The sequence below is a fragment of the Narcine bancroftii genome, chromosome 6 (genome assembly GCF_036971445.1).
Source record: "Narcine bancroftii isolate sNarBan1 chromosome 6, sNarBan1.hap1, whole genome shotgun sequence".
Taxonomy (NCBI): domain Eukaryota; kingdom Metazoa; phylum Chordata; class Chondrichthyes; order Torpediniformes; family Narcinidae; genus Narcine; species Narcine bancroftii.
This window is the reverse complement of record NC_091474.1, coordinates 18,199,970-18,220,383: the sequence shown is the minus strand read 5'-3', so window position 1 is coordinate 18,220,383 and position 20,414 is coordinate 18,199,970. Positions and strand designations below refer to the sequence as shown.

The window sequence follows — 20,414 nt, the reverse complement described above, 5'->3', positions numbered from 1 at the left end:
TAAGTGAGATACAAACCAGAAGGGTGAAAGGGGAAAAGTTTAGGGGGAACATGAGGGGGAACTTCTTCATACAGAGAGTGGTGGGAGTGTGGAATGAGCTTCCAGCTGAGATGGTGAATGCAGGCTCAATTTTAACATTTAAGAAGAATTTGGACAGGTACATAGATGGCAGAGGTATGGAGGACTATGGACTAGGTGTAAGCCAGTGGGACTAGGCAAAAACAATGGTTTGGCACAGACTAGAATGGCTGAAAGGGCCTGGTTCTGTGCTGTAGTATTCTATGGTTCCACACATAATTTCCTTTAGACTACCATTAGGCAGCGAAAGATTCACTATCAGCAGAAATTGCTTAGTTCCCCTTACAGCCAGAGAAAGAGTTCTCTTCGGAGTCACTAACTGTCCATGGTTTCACCTCCAGCACTCAAGCATCCTCCGCAGCCACACAGCCTTCAGTCCAAACCATCAGCAACTTGAGCTCCAGTTTCAAACCTCTGACATGATCAGGAAGCCCCCAGCACCCTCCCAAATCTCAGTTCCGATATGTGGAACCCCTTCAGCCAGTCTCCAGCAATCCACAACCTAGTATGAGTCCTTTAACAGAATGTTTTGAAACCGGAGGCCTCATGGGTTCCACGCCTCAAGTCACCAACAACCCACCTGAATGCTCTTCAGTCTCAGAGCCCACCATTGTCACCATTGTCAAGGTCCCGTAGGTTGTCTCCTCTGCTTCTTCTTCTCAAAGTGGGTGGGGTGGGGGGGGCTGGTCTTCCCATTTTCTGGTGCCCTGCGCCACTCTTCTGCTTCCCTGCCTTCATGCTCACTGCCAATCATAGGTGCTGCCATATTGGGCCAGACCCTGCGGTCACAGGATTTTAAAATAAATCACCTTCAGCTCCTTTACAGGCTGTTTAAAGCCTGCACAGAACCGATGGCATTCGAATTTGGCATTTGTATCCCACAGGGGGTCTCCACAGATCCGCCCCAGCGGCAGGACTGCCATTGCAGCATCTCCAGCACCACCTCCATTTTATTTATTTTCTAATCTATGAACCATAATCTACATCAAAATTGTGGTAAACAAGCAATAAACAAACTGCTAAAGGAATTCAGTGGATCAAGAAGGTTAAGGGATGGTCGACCTGTTGGGTCAAGAACCTGCATTAGGAGTGAAAACATAGCAGGATGACATCCAGTATAAAGAGGGTGAGAGGAAAGGGTGAGCAAAGCCTTGTAGGAGGAAATAGTTAAGGAACAAAAGTTAGGCAGTTGGGGTCAGGTGAGGAACAAAAATAGTGATAGAACCTGGAAAGAGGGGTACCAGTTAAGGAAGGGATGATGAGCAAATGGAGACAACCATTTGCCGAACATCCTGTTCTTTCTCTACTTCACTTTCCAGCCTCCGTCTCCGTCTTCTCCCTCCTTCCCTCTTCAGCATCTGAGTTCTCCTGTGTCTCTGTGGTAATCAAATTAATGTTTACAAAAGCAAAGTACTGCAGATTCTGGAAATCTAAAATTAAAACATAAAGTGAATGCAAGTGGTGAATGCCTTTTGAGTAGTGACAACTTCATCAACAAGCAAATAAATGTTTTTCTTGTTTGCTATTTCTAGTTCCCTATTCACACACCATTGGAAATAATCTTTGACTTTTACTGAACAATAAATTTAATGAAGAACACTGGTGTCTGAAAAAAAACTAATAGCTGGATGAATTTAGCCTCCACTGATGACTGCTGTGTTCCTCTAGCTTTTTGATTTTTGCTCCAGAATTCAGCATCTGCAGTCTCTTGACCCTCACTCTGGTATCTAAATTTCTGTATCAAATCATAGGGAAGCTATAATTCAGTGGTTCTCAACCTTTTTCTTTCCACCCACATACCACTTTAAGTAGTCCCAATGCCATCAGTGCTCTGGGATTAGTAAGGGATTGATTAAAGTGGTATGTGAGTGGGAAGGGAAGGTTGAGAACCACTGCTCTGGACCCAATTGTTATTGAAATATTTTGCTTGAGAAAAATTGTCATTGGCCCATTTCCTTTGGAGTTACGAAACCATACACATATCGAGTCAATTAGGTACGATTAAAACAGTAGTTTTCAAACTTTTTCTTTCCACCCACATACCACCTTAAGCAATCCCTTACTAATCCCAGAGCACCTATGGCATAGGGAATACTTAAAGTAGCATGTGAGTGGAAAGAAAAAAGTTGAGAACCACTGAGCTATATAGAGGCTCTGGAAATGGAGCATGGAGATGGGGGAAAGTCAAAGGGATTTAGACTATTAGTACAGCAATGGGGGCCCATCGGCTCGATGATGGCTCTTTCAAAGAGATATCCAGTTATGTCCACAACTGTATCCTTTTACACTTGGGTTCTATCACAGTCTTATACAATTTGATTTGGAAGCCTGCAATTGAATTTATATTTATTATTCCAACAAACTGTCCTTCTAAACCATTTTGTAAAAGGTTGTTATGCTTATTGCATCTCTTGCTCAGTTATCAACTGCCTTAAATCTGGCTCTTTGAATAATCTTGAGCTAATAGAAACTATTTCCTTGGTTACTTCAACTAAATCTTGGTAAAGTGGTCCATTAAATAATCTGAATGCTTCTAACTGCTCTGTTTGCTAGGATGATGTTGGTAATGATGATGAAAAGTTGTTAAGAATCTACTTATCCTTGTCATTTTTTGTATTGCATAACAAATCTGAAAGGAACTATGAGTAAAAAGTGAGCTTTCATTTATTTTTTTCCTTTCTACAAACTGCACGAGACAAATATAACAGATTTGAGGATGACACAGAAGCACTCAGAAATTTTTATTTCCCTTTTTTATGGACAGCCACCCTTCTACAGTCGGAATGTAGCTGAAATGTATGACAACATTCTCCACAAGCCACTCCAATTGCCAATGAGCATATCGACAGCTTCTAGTGATATTTTGACAGGACTTCTACAAAAAGATCAAAAGAAAAGATTAGGAGCTCAAGCAGATTTTGTGAGTGTACATTTATTATTTGGCATTGAGTGTAAAGGAAAATATTGTGGAAAGAGGCCTAATCAGATTCAGGTAATGTGGTTTTGGACATTGGATGCCAATGTCCCTTCCCCCCACCAACCATTTTGTTCAGGCACGTGCCGACATTTTTCACACCTTGATGAAGGGCTCAAGCCTGAAACTTTGGTTATGTATCTTTATATTTGCTCTATAATGTACACTGTTTGGCCTGCTGAGTTTCTCCAGCATTGTCTTTTTACTTTGAATAATAGAATATATTAAAATGGAGTTGAGTTTTTAGAGAATATTACTTGACAAATATCTGGGTGGTATACCATTTTTTGGAGATCATAATAAAGTTGAGTGATTGAGACACTTCTGTGTACAAATAATTTTATAAATGATTGATATGTATGGAATAGTTCAGAATGTCCAAAAATATCAAATTATGAACAGTAACCAATAATAATAATCAATGCATGTAATTTCAAAATGATTTTAGTTGGCTGGAACAATGGGGAGATGGTGGACGCAGTTTAACATAAGGAAATGTGAGTGAGATCTTGAAGAGGAAGAAGATTGATAAAATCACGCACAAATCTCTGAAAGTTAATTTAAAGGTGCTGCAAGGGATTAATAAATGCAAATGTTTGCAACAGGATTTAAGTACAAGAGTAAAGATTCTAATTGTTCCTGGCCTTGGTTAGACCATACTTAAGAATATTGTGAACAATTTTCATCTTCCCTTTCACAATTTATTCCTCATTCTTTTTGAAATTCCTATCTACAATGCAAGTGTTTCTATTCTATTGCACAAAGAGGAACAGCCTTTTCACACAGAGATGGTGGATATGTGAAATGTGCTGCCAGAAGAAGCTGCAGAGAAGAATTCAATTATGACATTTAAAGGACATCTAGACTCGTACATGAAATAGGAAAGGTTTATAGAGATACGGGGCAAATACAAGTAAATGGGTCTAGCTCAAGCAGACAACGGTCAGCATGGACAATTTGGGCCAAAGTGCTGTAAAACATTATGAGTCCAAACATTTTTTGGTGTTAACTGCAAGGGACTATCAGACCCTCAAAAATTCACACCAAACTAATATATGCCCGCAACATATCCACTTTTCATAAAACTGACAAATGTCAACCAGGAAATCTCAGGTCATTAAAAAGCAGAAAAAGATTGTACGGCACTTAGAATAATAAAATCAAGCAGTATTCATTTAATCTTCTAAATATTTTGTAGGAGTCTCATATACAGGTAGCTTGTTTTCTCTGTAGCATACAATTTTTTTTTACATTGAGCACATGCAAAGTTCAGCATATTATCTAAATTGTATCAAGGCCTATAATTCAAAAATTCTATGTTCTCACAGCTTGATGTCAAAAAACATGTCTTCTTTTCATCAATTACTTGGGAGGATCTCTACCACAAGAGAATTGCCCCACCATACAATCCCAATGTGGTAGGTGTTTTAGTTTATGCTAGTTTGGGTTTCTTTTTAAAAATGTGTTCAGTGATTGTTTATAGAGAAATCAGTATTTCAATTAAACTGGCTCAGTAGTGCAAAATCTTAACTGATGGAATCCAAGATCAAGTTATTGATCAGCATGAATGAATGAAGTTTATCCTCATTTACACAGGAACAATGTGCAGATGCAATGATCGTTTTAGTTTCTGCAGCGTCCCAGCTATATAAAGCACACTAACAATAATTTAAATATAAACATCACAAAAGAGAAAAAATAAGTAAATAAGTATTCACAGTTGCCAGTAGAGCAAAAAATTGCAAACCCATAAATTAAATTATAAATTTAGACATACACCACGGTAGCAGGCCATTTTGGCCCACAAGTCCATGCCACCCAATTTTCCCCCAATTAATGAACACACCCCAGTATGTTTCGAACAATGGGAGGAAACTGGAGTTCCTGAGGACAGGGAGACACAGGGAGAATGTACAAACTCCTTACAGACAGCACGGGATTTGAACCCCATCCCGATCACTAGCGTTGTAAAGGCATTGCACTAACTGCTACACCAACTGTGATCTTAGAGAAGTGTTATGGTTAGGAGAGGTTCAAGTCTGATAGCTGTTGGGGAAAAAAAAGTTCTTCAATGCTAAAGATGTCACTTCAACATTAATATTGGCATGGACTAGTAGGGCTGAACTGGCCTGTTCTGAGCTGTAAGTGGTTTATATGATTATTGGTGTTCTGCAAATATAAAATATTTTCCTACTAATATGAGTTGCATAGCATATGATTCTTCTCCAATCATGGATAATTCCTTCTGATACATAGTTACAGTAAAACCCCTGGTATCCAGCAACTATGGGGTAGCAGATGCCAGATCAGGGTTGGTGAATGAATGTTAGATGGGGTGGGGTGGGGGGTGCTACCCTGTCCCGGATGTGTATTTCTCAGTTTCTTGAAATTGCGAGTTGCGTGATGGCCAACTAACCACTAGTACGACCAATTTTAAACTTTTATATTTTTTACCTATTTTTCTCTGCGGGTTTTATTTTGTCAGTTGCTTTAATTCTGGATAACGGGGATTTTACTGAATATCCAGAGAGATCAAAAAGGCATCATCCATTGTTGTTATGTCATACCTAAGAACAAAATAAAGCTATTCTCCTTGCAACACCCCAACCTGTAACCTCTCCCACTAAAGACATGGTCAACAGTGGCATGGAAACAAGGCCATCTGCAGGTTCCCCTTTAAAATGCACACCAATCTGACTTGGAAATGTCTCACTGGTTCTTCAAGTTCATTTGTGTAAATCCTGAATCTTTCTCCCCAACACAACTGTGCAAGCATAGATATAGCTAGGGTATGGCAGCCATGGCACATGCCATGGGCGACAGTCCTCACCTATCCGCCCAATATTGAATTCTAGTGCCCAACAAAGAATCTCCATCTGACAAAAGAACTTCGAGGTATGGGTTTGATGTTCTTTCATGACACTGTCACATTTTGCTTTCTGTTGGAAATCAAGCCAGTGTCTGTATCAACAAGTTGAACTGATGTGTAAACGAGCGATTAAGACCCATGCAGTTTATCGACTAGACTCATTGTAAAGCTAATTCTAGCCATGAATAGATCAACAGGCACAAGATAGATCACAAATCATTATCACAGTGCAAAGCCAAACTCCCAATCCGAATGTCATACCGGGAAATCGCACCAGTTTTATGTTTGCATGAATTGATACCCTGTGGTGCTCGGGGCGGCGGAAAGTGGCCATCTATCCAATAGCTCATCTCCGGCGCCCCTGCCCTCTCCCAAGCGCTGGCAAGGGGGTTCGCCAAGAAACACAGCGGCGACCGGGCCAACTTCAGCACATCCATCGGCAGTGAAAGCCCTTCCGCTTAATGCTCCATCTGCCTCCACCGATTTTGACCTCCAGTGAGTTACCTTGAAGAGAACTCCTTATAAAGTCACTGAGCACAATGGCTTGGAAAGTAGGAGTGGTAGGGAGAGATTTCCTTGGCGTATGAGGACTGATCAGCTTCAGTTTTGTGTGGGATTTTAGCAAATCCCCTCCGAGTGCCCCACTCTGACTTGAATATTTCTTTTGTGTTTATTTCCTCCCCCCCAACCCCCAGGAAAAGACACATCAGAAAGAACGTGGGAATAAACGTGACTTAATTCACATTCAAATGTGTAAAAGGGTTTTTGTCTAAGACTGGACCCACTGAAAATGAGTTTTGTTGCCGATCAAGGACAACGGGGCGATCTGGATTTGTCCAGCTTCCACCTAAAGCTAACACCATACTTATTGCAGTGTCAAGCCTTTTCTTTTTTTAATATTTTATTTATATTTTCACACAAGTTTGTACAGTCATATAATGGCAGTTCACATTCAAATACACATATATATTCGTTTTCTTTATGAAAATATATACAAGACCCCCCCCCCCCCCCCCACCAACACACACAGAAAACAAAACTACTCACTCAACTTCAACCAACAACAGCAAAGCTTTAACACCAGGAAAATAAATAATAAATAAGGGGCAGGGATTGTCACAGGTCAGTGGGCGGCCTCTGGGCCGATATTCATTCCTGACTTTCCTTGATCGGGATCAGTGCGAGGGAGAGGAAGCCGCAGCAAGGAATGGGGAAACCAATCACCGCCATGTGCCTATGTGCATACATGGGTGCCAGATTTTATGAAAGGTACTGTATTTATTTCTCAGGTTATAAGTTATTTTCTCCAGGGGAACTCAGCTCTGCATTTCCTTGTTCCATCGTTCAATACTAAGACTAGAGTCAGACTTCCAAGCCGCCGCAATGCACTTCCTGGCCATGTTAAGCCTTTTCTTGAGATACTTTGTTAAAATATGCACTTTTGCTCTGTGTACTTAATAAAAAAAGAAAATATGCCAAAAAGCATGAAGACTACAGGTGTTCTATCTTGCTGTAGAACATTTGGAGTTTCATTTAAATTTTCCAACTGATTAAGCTTTATATTTGATATTGGATGGATCACTTTGCAGAGCAAAAAGTAATCCTTAGGTTTGTCAAAATCATACAGGTCAGGCATCATTTCTGACTAGCCAGCCACTCCAGTGAAGGGAGTTCACCCTGACGATCGTCCCCCACGTGCCACAGCCCGGCGTGCTGCTGATTATGGAGGGGCCAAGGGCCATCACGTGTGTGTCTCACCACAGAGCTCAGCCTTAGTTCCAGTGTTGGTCACGCTGCAGCCGCCTCTTGCTCCCTGTCTGAGAGCCAGGCCAACCTCTGTGTGTGCGTCCTGGTGGTCGCTGGCATTACCACTTTCCCTCTTGTCGACAAGGACTCGGCATCTCCGTGGCGCCATGTGAATGCGAGCAGCCCACTCGTGGTGCTGGGTGTGTGGAGGGGAGTTGTAGCTACCACTGTCCACACTCTCATTTCCAGTGATTCTTAGTGCAAGCACTAGCAGTTAATTTTCAGGGGAGCAGCCTGTTAAAAAGGTTTTTTATAACAACAAGTAGCAATTTTTAAAAATGTTTTTTAACATGGTTAAATATCGTACAGGCACAGTTCATCTTGTGAGTGAACAAATTGCTAAAATGCATTCCTAATCAAAGTGTATATATTGGAGAATATAGAATTGAAAAGACAAAAAAGTTGTATTTTAGAATTCAAAGGATTCTGTCCGCGATTTCTAATTTTTGATTTGAAATTTTCACATATCCCTGGGCACAGGTAAACTGAGCAATGGCCGTCTTCATTACCGATAACGCCCCCCCCCCCCCCCCCATGCAGCTGAAGTGCTCTGCTAGCGCCAGGGAAACACAGAGCGGTTCCAGCTACGTGGGGATTATGGGTAAGGAAAGCAGCCATTTTGCCTGCAGAGGCTGCAGTTTCCAGCCGGGAACAATAGGTAATAAATACAAGGATTGGGTCCCTTCAATATGGGCTGGAGTGTCCCACATCTTGGCAATTGGGAATATTAAACCTCAACGTGGTTCACATTCGAGGGTTCTGTTAGTGGTTGGGGCGGAGCAAGAGGAAGGGTGGTTTTCCTTTACTAAAACTCAGCCTAGGGCCCCGGTTGAGAGTTAATCCACTAGTTCACTCTAATAAATTATTATGCAATGTGTGAAGTTTAGAAGGATATGTCAGGCAGCGTTTAGTGCCAGCTCAATTGTGAGTGAAAATTGTCCCACTGTCAACTTTATGTGTGATTTTTTTTAAGGGAGGGCTTGCCATAGGTGCTATTTTACCTAGATATGCCACTGTATGCAAGTACCTTCAAAAGAAAGACTGAGACGATTCAAAAAGGTATCTCACTACCACCTTCTGAAGGGCAACTAGGGATGGGCCCGAAATCCTGAAAATTAATGAAAAAAATCTGTGAGTCTATGAAAGAAACAGATCATAATTTACAATGACTTTAAATGTGTGACAGGACACTACAGGAAGTTTATTCATGTTAAATCTGCCCAATATCTGACTACCCATAATTTGTAAGGTTTCCAAGGCCTTTCTTTCCCAGAACATAAACATTAAAACAATTTTTTTTTAAAAATTCAGATATGAGCATTAGAAAATTAGCTTAACATGTCTATTTCTATTTTTTTTAAATTTCAAGCTGGCCCTGGTGACCTACAGCACATTGATCCTGAATTCACGCAAGAAATTGTCCCAAATTCTGTTGGGCGCATTCCTGATGCCATGATTAATAGCCCAGCTGCGACAAATGCATTTTTGGGATTTTCCTATGCTACTACAGATGATAATTTGAGAAATTAATTACATATTTTTTGAACTATGGTACCCAAATAGATATTACTGGAACAGGGAGGATTACATCAGTAATTCTGAAATATTTCAGCAAAATTGTTTCCAAGAAATGGATTCATACTTTGAATTAAAAATAACTTTTGGCAGTACAATTAAAAATATATTAGAAAATAAGTTGTTCACTTTTGCAGTATTGCATGCAGTCAGTCCTGCATTAGTTTTCAAATATGCCATGTCACCTCAATGCTAAATGTGTACCCACTGATTCATTGACAACATATGGGTCTCATGTTCCAGACCTCTGCATGAGATCTGCTTTTATGTTGTACTCCATTTGCAATTCTTTTTCATTTCCTTCCCGTCACCCAGCTGTGCAATACACTTTGCTGCTGAACTGTTCCTATCAGTATAAACCTGCATATATTCAAATGCATACCTTTTCAAACTAAAACAAGCATAATCTACACAATCTTTATCGCTAGTTTCTGCACTCAGAACTCTCTATCTCTCTTTGGAAAATCAGTTATTTAATAGTCTCTTTTTGAATCTTAAACACAGAATATCTTGTGCTTTGCAAAAAGGATTTTCTGAATCCCAACTACTTGACACCTTGACATTTAAATTCTTAATCTTGATGTGTAGGTAAAATATCTTCCACATCACACCTTTGAAAACATTACTGTGCTACTTGATGCAGCTAACAGTATAATAGTGCTCATGTCTGAATATCTAATGTGCTTCTACTCATTACTTTAAATGGTGGATTTATCGGACACATTGAGTACACACAAATGCAGTATTATAATTTTACTTGAGTTGAGAACTTCCAAGTTAATGAAAAGAGCTTTTAATTCAATTATAGAATTGCTATGAATGCCAAGCATGTTGTATCAGAAATATGAATTAAATGTTCTGTGCTTGAAGTAGTGGCGAATAATACTCTAATCCATGATAAAGTTATCTATGCTCATCTATATATCTATACTTATGCTTTTCTATATTTATCTATCCATCTATGCCTGAAATATTCAAAAAATGAAAGCTGAAAAGTTGATTTTTTTGGCTTGTATGTTAGATTTTGGACAAATCATACAGTAGTTTCGTGGAAACAGGGGAAACTGATGTGGGATGTAATATTATTACATTTCCCGGATTAATGCAACTCCATTACAGTTGCCAGTGTTCAAATCCTGTGCTGTCTACAAAGACTTTTTACTTTCTCCCAGTGACCCTCCAGATGTTCTGGTTTCCTCCCATATTCCAAAGACCTAGGTTAATTAAGCACATGGGTATAATTGGGCAGCGGAGGCTTGTGGGCCGGAATAGGTCATTACAGTGCTGTATATCTAAATTTAAATTTAAATGTCTGATCTTCAACATTACTACATAGTCGGATACTCATCTCATAGTTCCAAAAGCTTTTAATCAATTTCTTGAACATTTTCAACAAATTAGTTCCTACACTCCCCTGAAGTAGAGATAATTCCACAACCTTTTGAATAAAATGTCTTCTCATTTCAGTCCAAAAGGCTGATTCATTATCAGATGTTCTAGATTCTCCAGCAAGAATCTCAGAATTTATGTTGACCAGTGCCTCTGTTTCAAGAGATTGTCTCATTCTCCCAAACAACACAGAATTAATATTTTTGAATACTCAATATTTTTCATAAAAGTCTCACTCATATTTCAAGAATCAATCTGATGACCCTCTATTGTACTGGTGCCAAGGCAAATCTATTATTCTTTAAATTAGGAGATCAAAAGAATACATACTCTAGAAAAGGTCTCATCAAAATCCAACAAACTTGCAGCAAAACATTGTTACTCTTATATTCCAAAATCTTTACAATAATAGCTAATGTAATATTTGTCTTCCTAATTAATTGGTTGTCTAGAAATTAACTTCATCAATGATGGAGGATACCAAATTTCCATGATAATCAAAAAATATTAGTCTTGCAACTATTAATAATATTTTGCTTTTCTATTCTATAGACTGGAAATAGCTCAAGCCCAAGCATTGATTATGCGTCACCTCAGTAGTTAAATACATTTTAGACTCAGGGTCAGTGGTGTAACAGGCTATGCCAATATTCATTGTCTAATGCTAACGGTCCTTACTAGGACATTTCAGATTCAGCAACGTGGTCTGCCATCACAAGTAATAACCAATGAAGAGCAATGGATTTTTTTTTCATCCCTGAAAGATAACAGGAAATTAAATGCATTTTTACAACAATCCAGTAAATGATGAGGAGCGAAATATCCCAAAGTGCTGGAGAAACTCAACAGCATGTTTTAAACTCCAGGTTATTAACTGATTTAAAATCCCATAGCTAACATGATGAGAACTTTTGAGTGCAGGTCTCAGAGCTGATTGTTCATACCTTTGGTATCCTAATTTGAAATTTAAACACTGCATCATTACCACACCCCTAAATTACCCATTTATTCCATTCAATCCGTTACCCCTAATTTTTGGAATCCTAATCTTGTGCAGCAATTTCATCAACTTTTTGTCAATTGTTTAAGGATGGATTACTATGTGCAAAGACTCTCTGGAGTCAACACTCCAAGATGGTACATTCAAATCAACTGAAGATTGGAACTGAATTGACTATCCAAGGAAATTTGAAATATAAACTCACTGCCATTACAGGTTACACATATTCAAAACATGTTCTATTGCTCCATTTTGTGAAAATGCTTTTGCCTGATTTTTATAAAATGGCTGAATATGACAAATAAAATTGTTCATTTTGATTATTTATTACCGACCTGTATCTATATTTGTGATAGTACAGATCTATCACCAATGTACATAGTGTATATAGTTACTGTATCTAGACTGTGCTTACAGCGATTGGCTGAGAGCTAAGCCACACCTATTGTTTGGGCCTTAAAGGGTTGTGTCCCTAGCCAGGTCGGATCATTCCGGACTGGTCGGCCACCTGTGAAGAGCTCCGGTCTTTTGCTAATAAAAGCCTTGGTTTGGATCAACAAGTCTTTGGTTCTTTCGACGAGCTCTACAATTTTATTAGCAAAAAGAATTTTTTTTGAAAGGGATGGAGCGTTTAACTCGGCCAGAAAAACTTGATATCGACCCACAGTCAGCTACAGCCTTCAAAGCCTTTAAGTTCTGGCTGCTGAACTTTGAAAACTTCCTGAGATTCATTCAGGTAGAGGAGGATAACCAGCGTCTAACAGCATTGCTGTCTATGGTGTCCTTGAGAGTCTACGAGAACATCCAGGATGAGACCACTTACACCGCAGCCATAAAGGTACTGAAGGAACTGTATGATCAACCGGTGAACAGAGTTCATGCCCGGCTCATGCTTGCGTCGAGGAAGCAACAGCCCGGCGAGTCCAGCAGGGCATATTTACAAGTATTAAAGGCATTGGGCAAGGACTGTAACTGTGTGGACAAAACTGCTGCCGAGATCACTAGCGACCTCGTCCGGGATGCCTATGTGGCCGGGCTCCGATCGAACGAAGTGAGGCTGTGTTTGCTCGAACAAGGGGTAGAAAAACTAGAGGACGTGGCCCGGATTGCAATCACAATGGAGGATGCAGCCTTAAAGTCCACCGAGCTCTCTAGGGACTGGACCCCACATTCTGATGTGAGTAGAGTGCCCTTCTACCCTACCCCTGACGGCCTGTCGGCTGCTGCTACCCTGCCCCGTGCGAACCCGAAATGTTATTTCTGCGGGAGGGACAAGCACAGCAGATCCCAGTGCCCAGCAAGAAAAGCCAGGTGCCAGAAGTGCCTTAAAAACGGCCACTTTGCTGCAGTCTGTAGGTCTAAAATGGCCGCCAGCAAACACAGTGACTCGTGTGAAGCTCAACCGCCACTATTCCATTCAAACTCTTCTTCCCCAGAGCTCTCGTCCAATGAGAGCGAGGGCTCCCCTGCACGGCAACGCCTGACGTCACGGAGACGCCGAACCCGGAAGGGGCAACCCACCGTCGCAACCATGGTGATGGCCTGCCTCTCGCCTCCGTGCGGAACACTTGACACTACCGCCGCTGCTGCCGCCGCCACAGTCACCCCCGGGGCCGACGCTACCGCCGCTGCTGCCGCCATCTATATTGATTTATTATTGATCATTTTACTTGATTATTAGATATTTATATTGATTGTGATGGTGGAAGTTAAGATTTCAGAGCTTTGTCTATTGTCACATGCACCAAGATACAGTGAAAGGGTTAGTTTTATGCACTGCCCAGAAATCACAAAAAAGTCACCACTCTCCAGTATCATTTTGGCTGAAGAAATTCAAATTTCGAAAGGTTAAACTGGATTTCAAGCATTTTAACATAACAGGCAAATTAGATTCATTCATTGAAGTTTCAATTTCACCAAAAAATGTAACCATTTTGTGAGTTTTTAGAGTACTACTTACTTTGCATCTGTTATTGCACTGTCATTCCTTTATATTCTACCTTGTTCATAATTTCAGTTGTATTAATATACTGTATTTGTATTAAAGTTCACTGTAGAACTTATGATCATTTTAATGCTGCATAACTTTGTCTAAAGAACTTGTTTTGATATTGCTCTTGCCCCAAAGCATTTCAAAACAATTGAAATACTCTTAACTGATGAGGCCCTTCTTTTTAGAGAATTGGTTCAGAGATAAATGTTGGTCCGAATGCCAAGAAGAGTCCTGTTTTTCAAGTAACATAGAATCTTTTATAAAAGACAGCAACTTTGATAATGCAGGATTCCCATGACACACTATTGGATTATAAATCTGATTTATGCACTCAACTTTCTACAATAGGATTTGACAAAATGATTATCAAAATTTAATATAGGTTCTTTACAAATTGAGACAGGAAAAATTATATTGGGAATAAACTTTCTCAATGTAACAGAGGATTAGAGACTGAGTATACATTATTTGCTCAAAAAATGAGCATTAAAAAAAGATAAAAAAAACAATTCTGAAAGCCAAAAAGATCCAGAGAACTTGATAACCTGTAATATAAGGCTTTGAAAGAGAGAGCTATTGGAGATAATAGATGCACTGGTTGTTACTTTCCAAAAGCCGATGACACTGAGCCAATTCAAGGTGTTCTATAAAAACAACAAAATGCTGGAGGAGCTCAGCCAGTCTTTCAGCATCCATAAAAGACAAAGATACAGTGTATTGCCAACATTTTGGGCCTGAGCCCTTCTTCAAGGAATAAGCAAAATGACCCAAAAACAGGAAATCTCAGCATTCAGATAATGCTAGCTGGGATAGAAATCCAGACCAACAAAATGTTGATTGGATCTGATAAGGTGAGAGGTGAGAATTTATCAGGTCTGTGCAAAAAGAGACAGGGAAGGGAGAGACAGAGCTGGGGAAAGGCGACAGGGGAAGAAGTGGGGTGGTGGGGTAGAGGGTTTTAACAAAAGCAAGAGAAATCAATATTAATGCCATCTGGTTGAAGGGTGCCCAGTCAGAAGATGAGGTGTTGTTCCTCTAATTTGCGGGTGGTCTCAGTCTGGTAGTGCATGAGACCATGAACAGACATGTCAACAAGGGAATGGGAGGGGAAATTGAACTGGGTGGCCACTGGGAGATCCATGCTATTGCAGCAGATAGAGCTGAGGTCCTCAACAAAGCGATCTTCCAGTCTGCATCCAGTCTCTCCGATGTAGATGAGACCATAACTGGAGCACCAGATGCAGTATATGACCCCTGCAGATTCACAAGTGAAGTTTCACTTGGAAGGACCGTTTGGAGGCCGAATGGGAGTGAGGGAGAAGGTGTGGGCACAAGTGGAGCATCTCCTGTGGTCATAGGGGTAGGTCCCAAAGAAACGATTGGCGGGGAGAGAGGAGTGGACCAGTCATAGAGGGAGCAGTCTGGAATGTGCAGAATGTGGAATGTGTCTTTATGGCTAAAGGGATCAAGGGGTATGAAGGGAAAGTAGGAATAGGGAATTGAGGTCACATGATCATCTACGATCATGCCAAATGACAGTATAGGTTTGAAAAGCTGAATGGCCTCTGCCCCTACATACATTCTATGATTCTATGTGTAGGTTTAGCAAGCAATTAGAAAGACAAATAATATTGGTCTCTATTACAAGAGGATTTGAGTACAAGACCAGATATATCTTCCTCAAGTTATATAGTGAGATTGAATATGTGGTCTCCTTAATAAAGTATGGGTATACCTTTGCGAATAATAACCTGCTGGAGGAACTGAGCAGGTCATACAGCATCCATGGGTGGAAATAGTCAGTCAACATTTCAGTCCACATTCTTTACCAAGACTGCACCATTTCATCAGATGCAAGGATCGACAATGAGATAGACAACAGACTCGCCAAGGCAAATAGCGCCTTTGGAAGACTACACAAAAGAGTCTGGAAAAACAACCAACTGAAAAACCTCACAAAGATAAGCGTATACAGAGCCGTTGTCATACCCACACTCCTGTTCGGCTCCGAATCATGGGTCCTCTACCGGCACCACCTACGGCTCCTAGAACGCTTCCACCAGCGTTGTCTCCGCTCCATCCTCAACATCCATTGGAGCGCTTACACCCCTAATGTCGAAGTACTCGAGATGGCAGAGGTCGACAGCATCGAGTCCACGCTGCTGAAGATCCAGCTGCGCTGGATGGGTCACGTCTCCAGAATGGAGGACCATCGCCTTCCCAAGATCGTGTTATATGGCGAGCTCTCCACTGGCCACCGTGACAGAGGTGCACCAAAGAAAAGGTACAAGGACTGCCTAAAGAAATCTCTTGGTGCCTGCCACATTGACCACCGCCAGTGGGCTGATAACGCCTCAAACCGTGCATCTTGGCACCTCACAGTTTGGCGGGCAGCAACCTCCTTTGAAGAAGACCGCAGAGCCCACCTCACTGACAAAAGGCAAAGGAGGAAAAACCCAACACCCAACCCCAACCAACCAATTTTCCCTTGCAACCGCTGCAATCGTGTCTGCCTGTCCCGCATCGGACTTGTCAGCCACAAACGAGCCTGCAGCTGACGTGGACTTTTTACCCCCTCCATAAATCTTCGTCCGCGAAGCCAAGCCAAAGAAGAAGATTGAGAATACACTTGTGAAGATTCACCAGACTGACACTTGGAATGACAGGTTTGTCATGCAAGCAGAGATTAAGTATACTAAGCTTGTACTCTCTTTAATTTAAATATCAAAATTATTGAAAAGGAGTTGACAGCAGTTTTGAGGTGCATAAGGTGAATACATACCTTGGGCCTGACCAAGTGAATCCAATGACTGCCACCTTCAACAGGATTCCATCACCAATTTACCCTCTTCACTATCCATATGGATTGCTCCCTCCATGACTCCCTTCCCACTTATGTCCTCCCCCACCATTTATCTGACAGCACCCACACCTCCTCCCTCACCTGCAAGTTTGCAGGAACTGTTCCTTGCATCCAATGCTCTCAGCGTGGCCTCCTCTACATAGGGAAGACTGGGTGCAAATGGGGGAAATCCCTGATGAATCTCCCAGTCACCAATCACTTTCACCCATTCCCATTATGATGTCTGTCCAAGGCCTACTATACTGCCTGGTTGAGGCCACTTGCAATTTGGAAAATTTATATTCTGTCTTGGTAGTTTCCAATCAGATGGCTTCATCAACTTCTCTAATTTCCAGTAACCTCCCCCTTGTTTTTTCAACTCACACACCAACAAGCTTTCTCTCATCTCTCTGTCCCCATTCCTTCTCCTTCCTCCCCTAACTCCTCTCTTCCTGCCTGTCACCCAAACAACTCACCCCTTTCCTTTCTTCTTCCTATCAACGTGCATCTTCCTCAGCCCCTTACCTGTTAGCTTTTTTTTTCAATTGCTTTTCATTCACACCTGTATTCACCTATCACATGTGGTCCTCCTTTACCCCATCCCCACCATTTTATTCTGGCTTCTGACAGTTTCTTGCTCTTCTCGATGAAGGAGCTTGGCCCTAAATATCAACTATTTTTTGCCTTCCTTGCTGCCTGTCTCCCCTCTGGCGAGCCTTGCTATACTAACATTGGCTGTGCATTATCTCTACTGTTAAGGACACTCCCCTTAGATATAACTGTATATGCATCTATTGTCTTTCATTATTGTACAATGAGTTTCTGCTAATAAAAGCCATGATTATTGTTTGACCACATCATCTTTGTCTACTTCATCAACTGGCACTTCAGCTGCCTGACCCCCTGAGTTCCTCCAGCATTTCATATCTTCCTTAGCCACAGGTGATATACAAGAAGACTGAAAGGTGGCTAATATTTTGCCTTTATTTAAGAAAGGCTACAAGTTCAAGCCAGGGAGCGGCAGCCTAGTTAACCTAACATCAGTGATGGTACCATACTGGAGAATATTCAGAGAGACAGGATCTATCTGCTTTTCGAAGAACTAAAACTGATAACACAAACACATGGCTTTTTGGGTGGGAAATCTCATCTCATACATGTAATTACATTTTTTGAAGAGGTGGCTGAGAGAATTGACAAATGCAGTGTTGTAACAGTCTACATGGATTTTATCCAAGGCTTCTTGGATAGGAAAGGTTTTGAGGATATGGGCCAAGTGCAGACAAATTGCACTATCTCAGTAAGATACCTTGGTGGGAATGTATGTAATTGATGAAGTTGAAATTATTTTTTCCCAAGGTGTGGGCCTGGAACCTTGGCTCAGAGTTGTGAGAACAGAAATCCTCACCATATTTAAAAAGTAGCTGCATAAGCACCAGATTTGTGGCTGAATAATTTAAAAACTGCATATACTGTAATTCTGAAATAAAAACTGAACGTGCAGACAGTATTTAGACTGTGGAGTGAGAAATTAGTTAAAATGTCAGGTTCATGATATTTCATCAGAACATAGCAATGTCATTAATCATAATGAGCCAGAAGGTCACCATCATTACCCTAAATTTCAAAAATCTTACAATTTTTCAGCCCAAGATAGCCCATGTGAACCACAGGGTATTTATGCTTTATGAGGCTCTTGTCACTTTAATATTGCAAATCAAGGTAATTTACAGCATGTAAGGACATTTACAGCATACTGCTTTCTTCCCTCTACCCTCTTAGTCTTGATGAAGGATTCAGGCAAAAATGTTGACAATTCTTTTTCTCTAACTGCTGCTATTTGATCTGCTGAGTTCTACCAGCAGATTGATTGTTGCTACAAATTCCAGCATCTACAGTCTCCTATGTGTCTCAAATTAATAGCACTAATGGTATCATGAAGAAAGCTCGTAAGTCTCTCTACTTCCTCAGGAGTTTGCGAAAGTTTGGTATAACATCAGAAACCCTGGCAAATTTCTACATTTGTTTAGTGGAAAGTGTACTGACCAGTTGCATCATGGTCTGGTATGGGAACACCAATACCTTTGAGAGTAAAGCCTGCAAAAGGTAGTGGACACAGTACTCTCCCCACCATTGAGGACATTGACGGGGAACGTTCCTGTCGGAGAGCAGCAGCAATCACCAAGGATCCACACCACCTAGCGTACACTCTGTTCTCTCTGATATCATCAGGAGAGAGGTATGGATGACACAAGACTCACATCATCAGGTTCAGAACAGCTGCTACCCCTCCACCATCAGACGCCTCAACAGGGACATTTTTTTTAATTTAATTTTTTTATTTTTCACACTATGAACCATACTGACCAAAATATACACAAACATTTCCCTCTTGAATATAGTGTCATTTTCTCCCCTCCCTCCTCCAACCCCTCCCCACCCACTCAACGTTAACAGGGACTCATTTTGCTCTTTATTCTTTTTTTCCCCTCTCTGTAATGCACAGTTTGTTTACATTTATTTGTTTATGTGTGTACATTGTGTGCAGTTTATTTTGCAGGAGCGATAGTCGTAATTCTACCTGGCCTGCAGGGAAATTAAAGATTTTCAGGGTTGTATGTGATGTCATGTATGTACTCGAACAATAAATATGAACCTGCTTCATAAATAATTGTTTAAAATATGCAAATACTTTTGGACTAAAGAATACTTTTAGTCCAAGTTCCTGGGTGCAAGGGATCCCACAAAATTCATTTTAAGGCATGGGCCCGTCATGACTGTCTTTAATCACACTTTCTAGCCCATGGCGCAGCAGGTTCTTATAAAAATTTATTCCAAAAGTGTGAGAAACAGAAGTACCTTCACAGAATTTGCTCGAGACAAAAATTGAGAACAAAGAACTTTTATTATACTATTATAACAATGCAAAGTTGGGTGCTTCCCCTTACCCTGGGAATACACACAGATACTGGTGCTGACCCAACTTTTATACATTTCATTTCAGTACAGAGATACCTTCCCCCCAACATTCTTCTGCCTCCTGGATTGGTTTAGCATTAGGTAATTCTGCCCACATGGATTCTAACTTATCAGTTTATGTGTCTTCCTGCAAACTTGTTAGCCAGAGAAGTATCATGTCTTTGTTCTTCACTCATTAATCAATCCCTAAGACTTGCTAAAGCTATCTACTTGTTATCCTGTTTTGAAGATCCTTAGTTTATTACACTTTTACAACCCTTCCTCTCATTCCAGCATCCCTTCACCCTGATTTAACCCATAATACTTAATCTCTAATGAGCACTTGCTTGACTCCTCACATTCCAGTATCCCTTCACCTTAAGTTAACCCATAATACTTTATTCTTAATTGGCACTTGCTTCCAGTATCTCTGGACTCCTAACATTCCAGTATCCCTCACAACAGCAAGCTCTCTAATTCTTTCGACTCTCTGAACTTATTTCTCTTCCCCTGTGCGGAGTTGCCCGTTGTTGCAGTGGATTCATTCAGCAGCACGTTTGCCCGAGTCAGATGCTAAAGGATCCGCTATGCAATTTCGCCTTAATCTTTTCTACTACATATCTTCGGTACGGAAGAAAAAAAGACATATCGCTTTAGTTCTTTCTACGTGCCTGTCTTTTGTGATCCTCACTTTGTTCCCAAAAACTCTAACCGTAATGTCCCACTCTGGCTTCGCTTCTCCCTCCATGGAGACCGGCCCAGGATGCAGCGCGGCGCCTGGTGACCGGCCCAGGATGCAGCGCGGCGCCTGGTGACCGGCCCAGGATGCAGCGCGGCGCCTAGTGATCGGCCCAGCATGCAAGCGCGGCGCCGGGTGACCGGCCCAGCATGCAAGCGCGGCGCCGGGTGACCGGCCCAGGATGCAGCGCG

At 41.2% G+C, this 20,414-nt stretch overlaps 1 protein-coding gene and 1 long non-coding RNA gene across 9 annotated transcripts in view; one reads left to right on the top strand and one right to left on the bottom strand.

Annotated features, from left to right (window-relative positions):
- The window catches only part of ift52 (intraflagellar transport 52 homolog (Chlamydomonas)), a 62,614-nt gene that overhangs the window by 13,295 nt on the left and 28,905 nt on the right, over window positions 1-20,414 (top strand). For 7 of the 8 annotated variants that reach the window (XM_069884156.1, XM_069884153.1, XM_069884162.1 and 4 more), the window contains 2 exons: window positions 2,843-2,998; window positions 4,381-4,470. In XM_069884156.1, coding sequence (XP_069740257.1) covers window positions 2,843-2,998; window positions 4,381-4,470 — 246 coding nt within the window. The remainder of the gene's footprint in view (window positions 1-2,842; window positions 2,999-4,380; window positions 4,471-20,414) is intronic. The other variant, XM_069884155.1, reaches the window with a different exon arrangement.
- Window positions 2,736-20,346, bottom strand: LOC138735775 (uncharacterized). Its single transcript, XR_011339935.1, has 3 exons — window positions 20,156-20,346; window positions 8,755-8,835; window positions 2,736-2,953 (listed from the first exon to the last, which is right to left on the bottom strand). It is a non-coding gene; the product is annotated as an uncharacterized lncRNA (long non-coding RNA).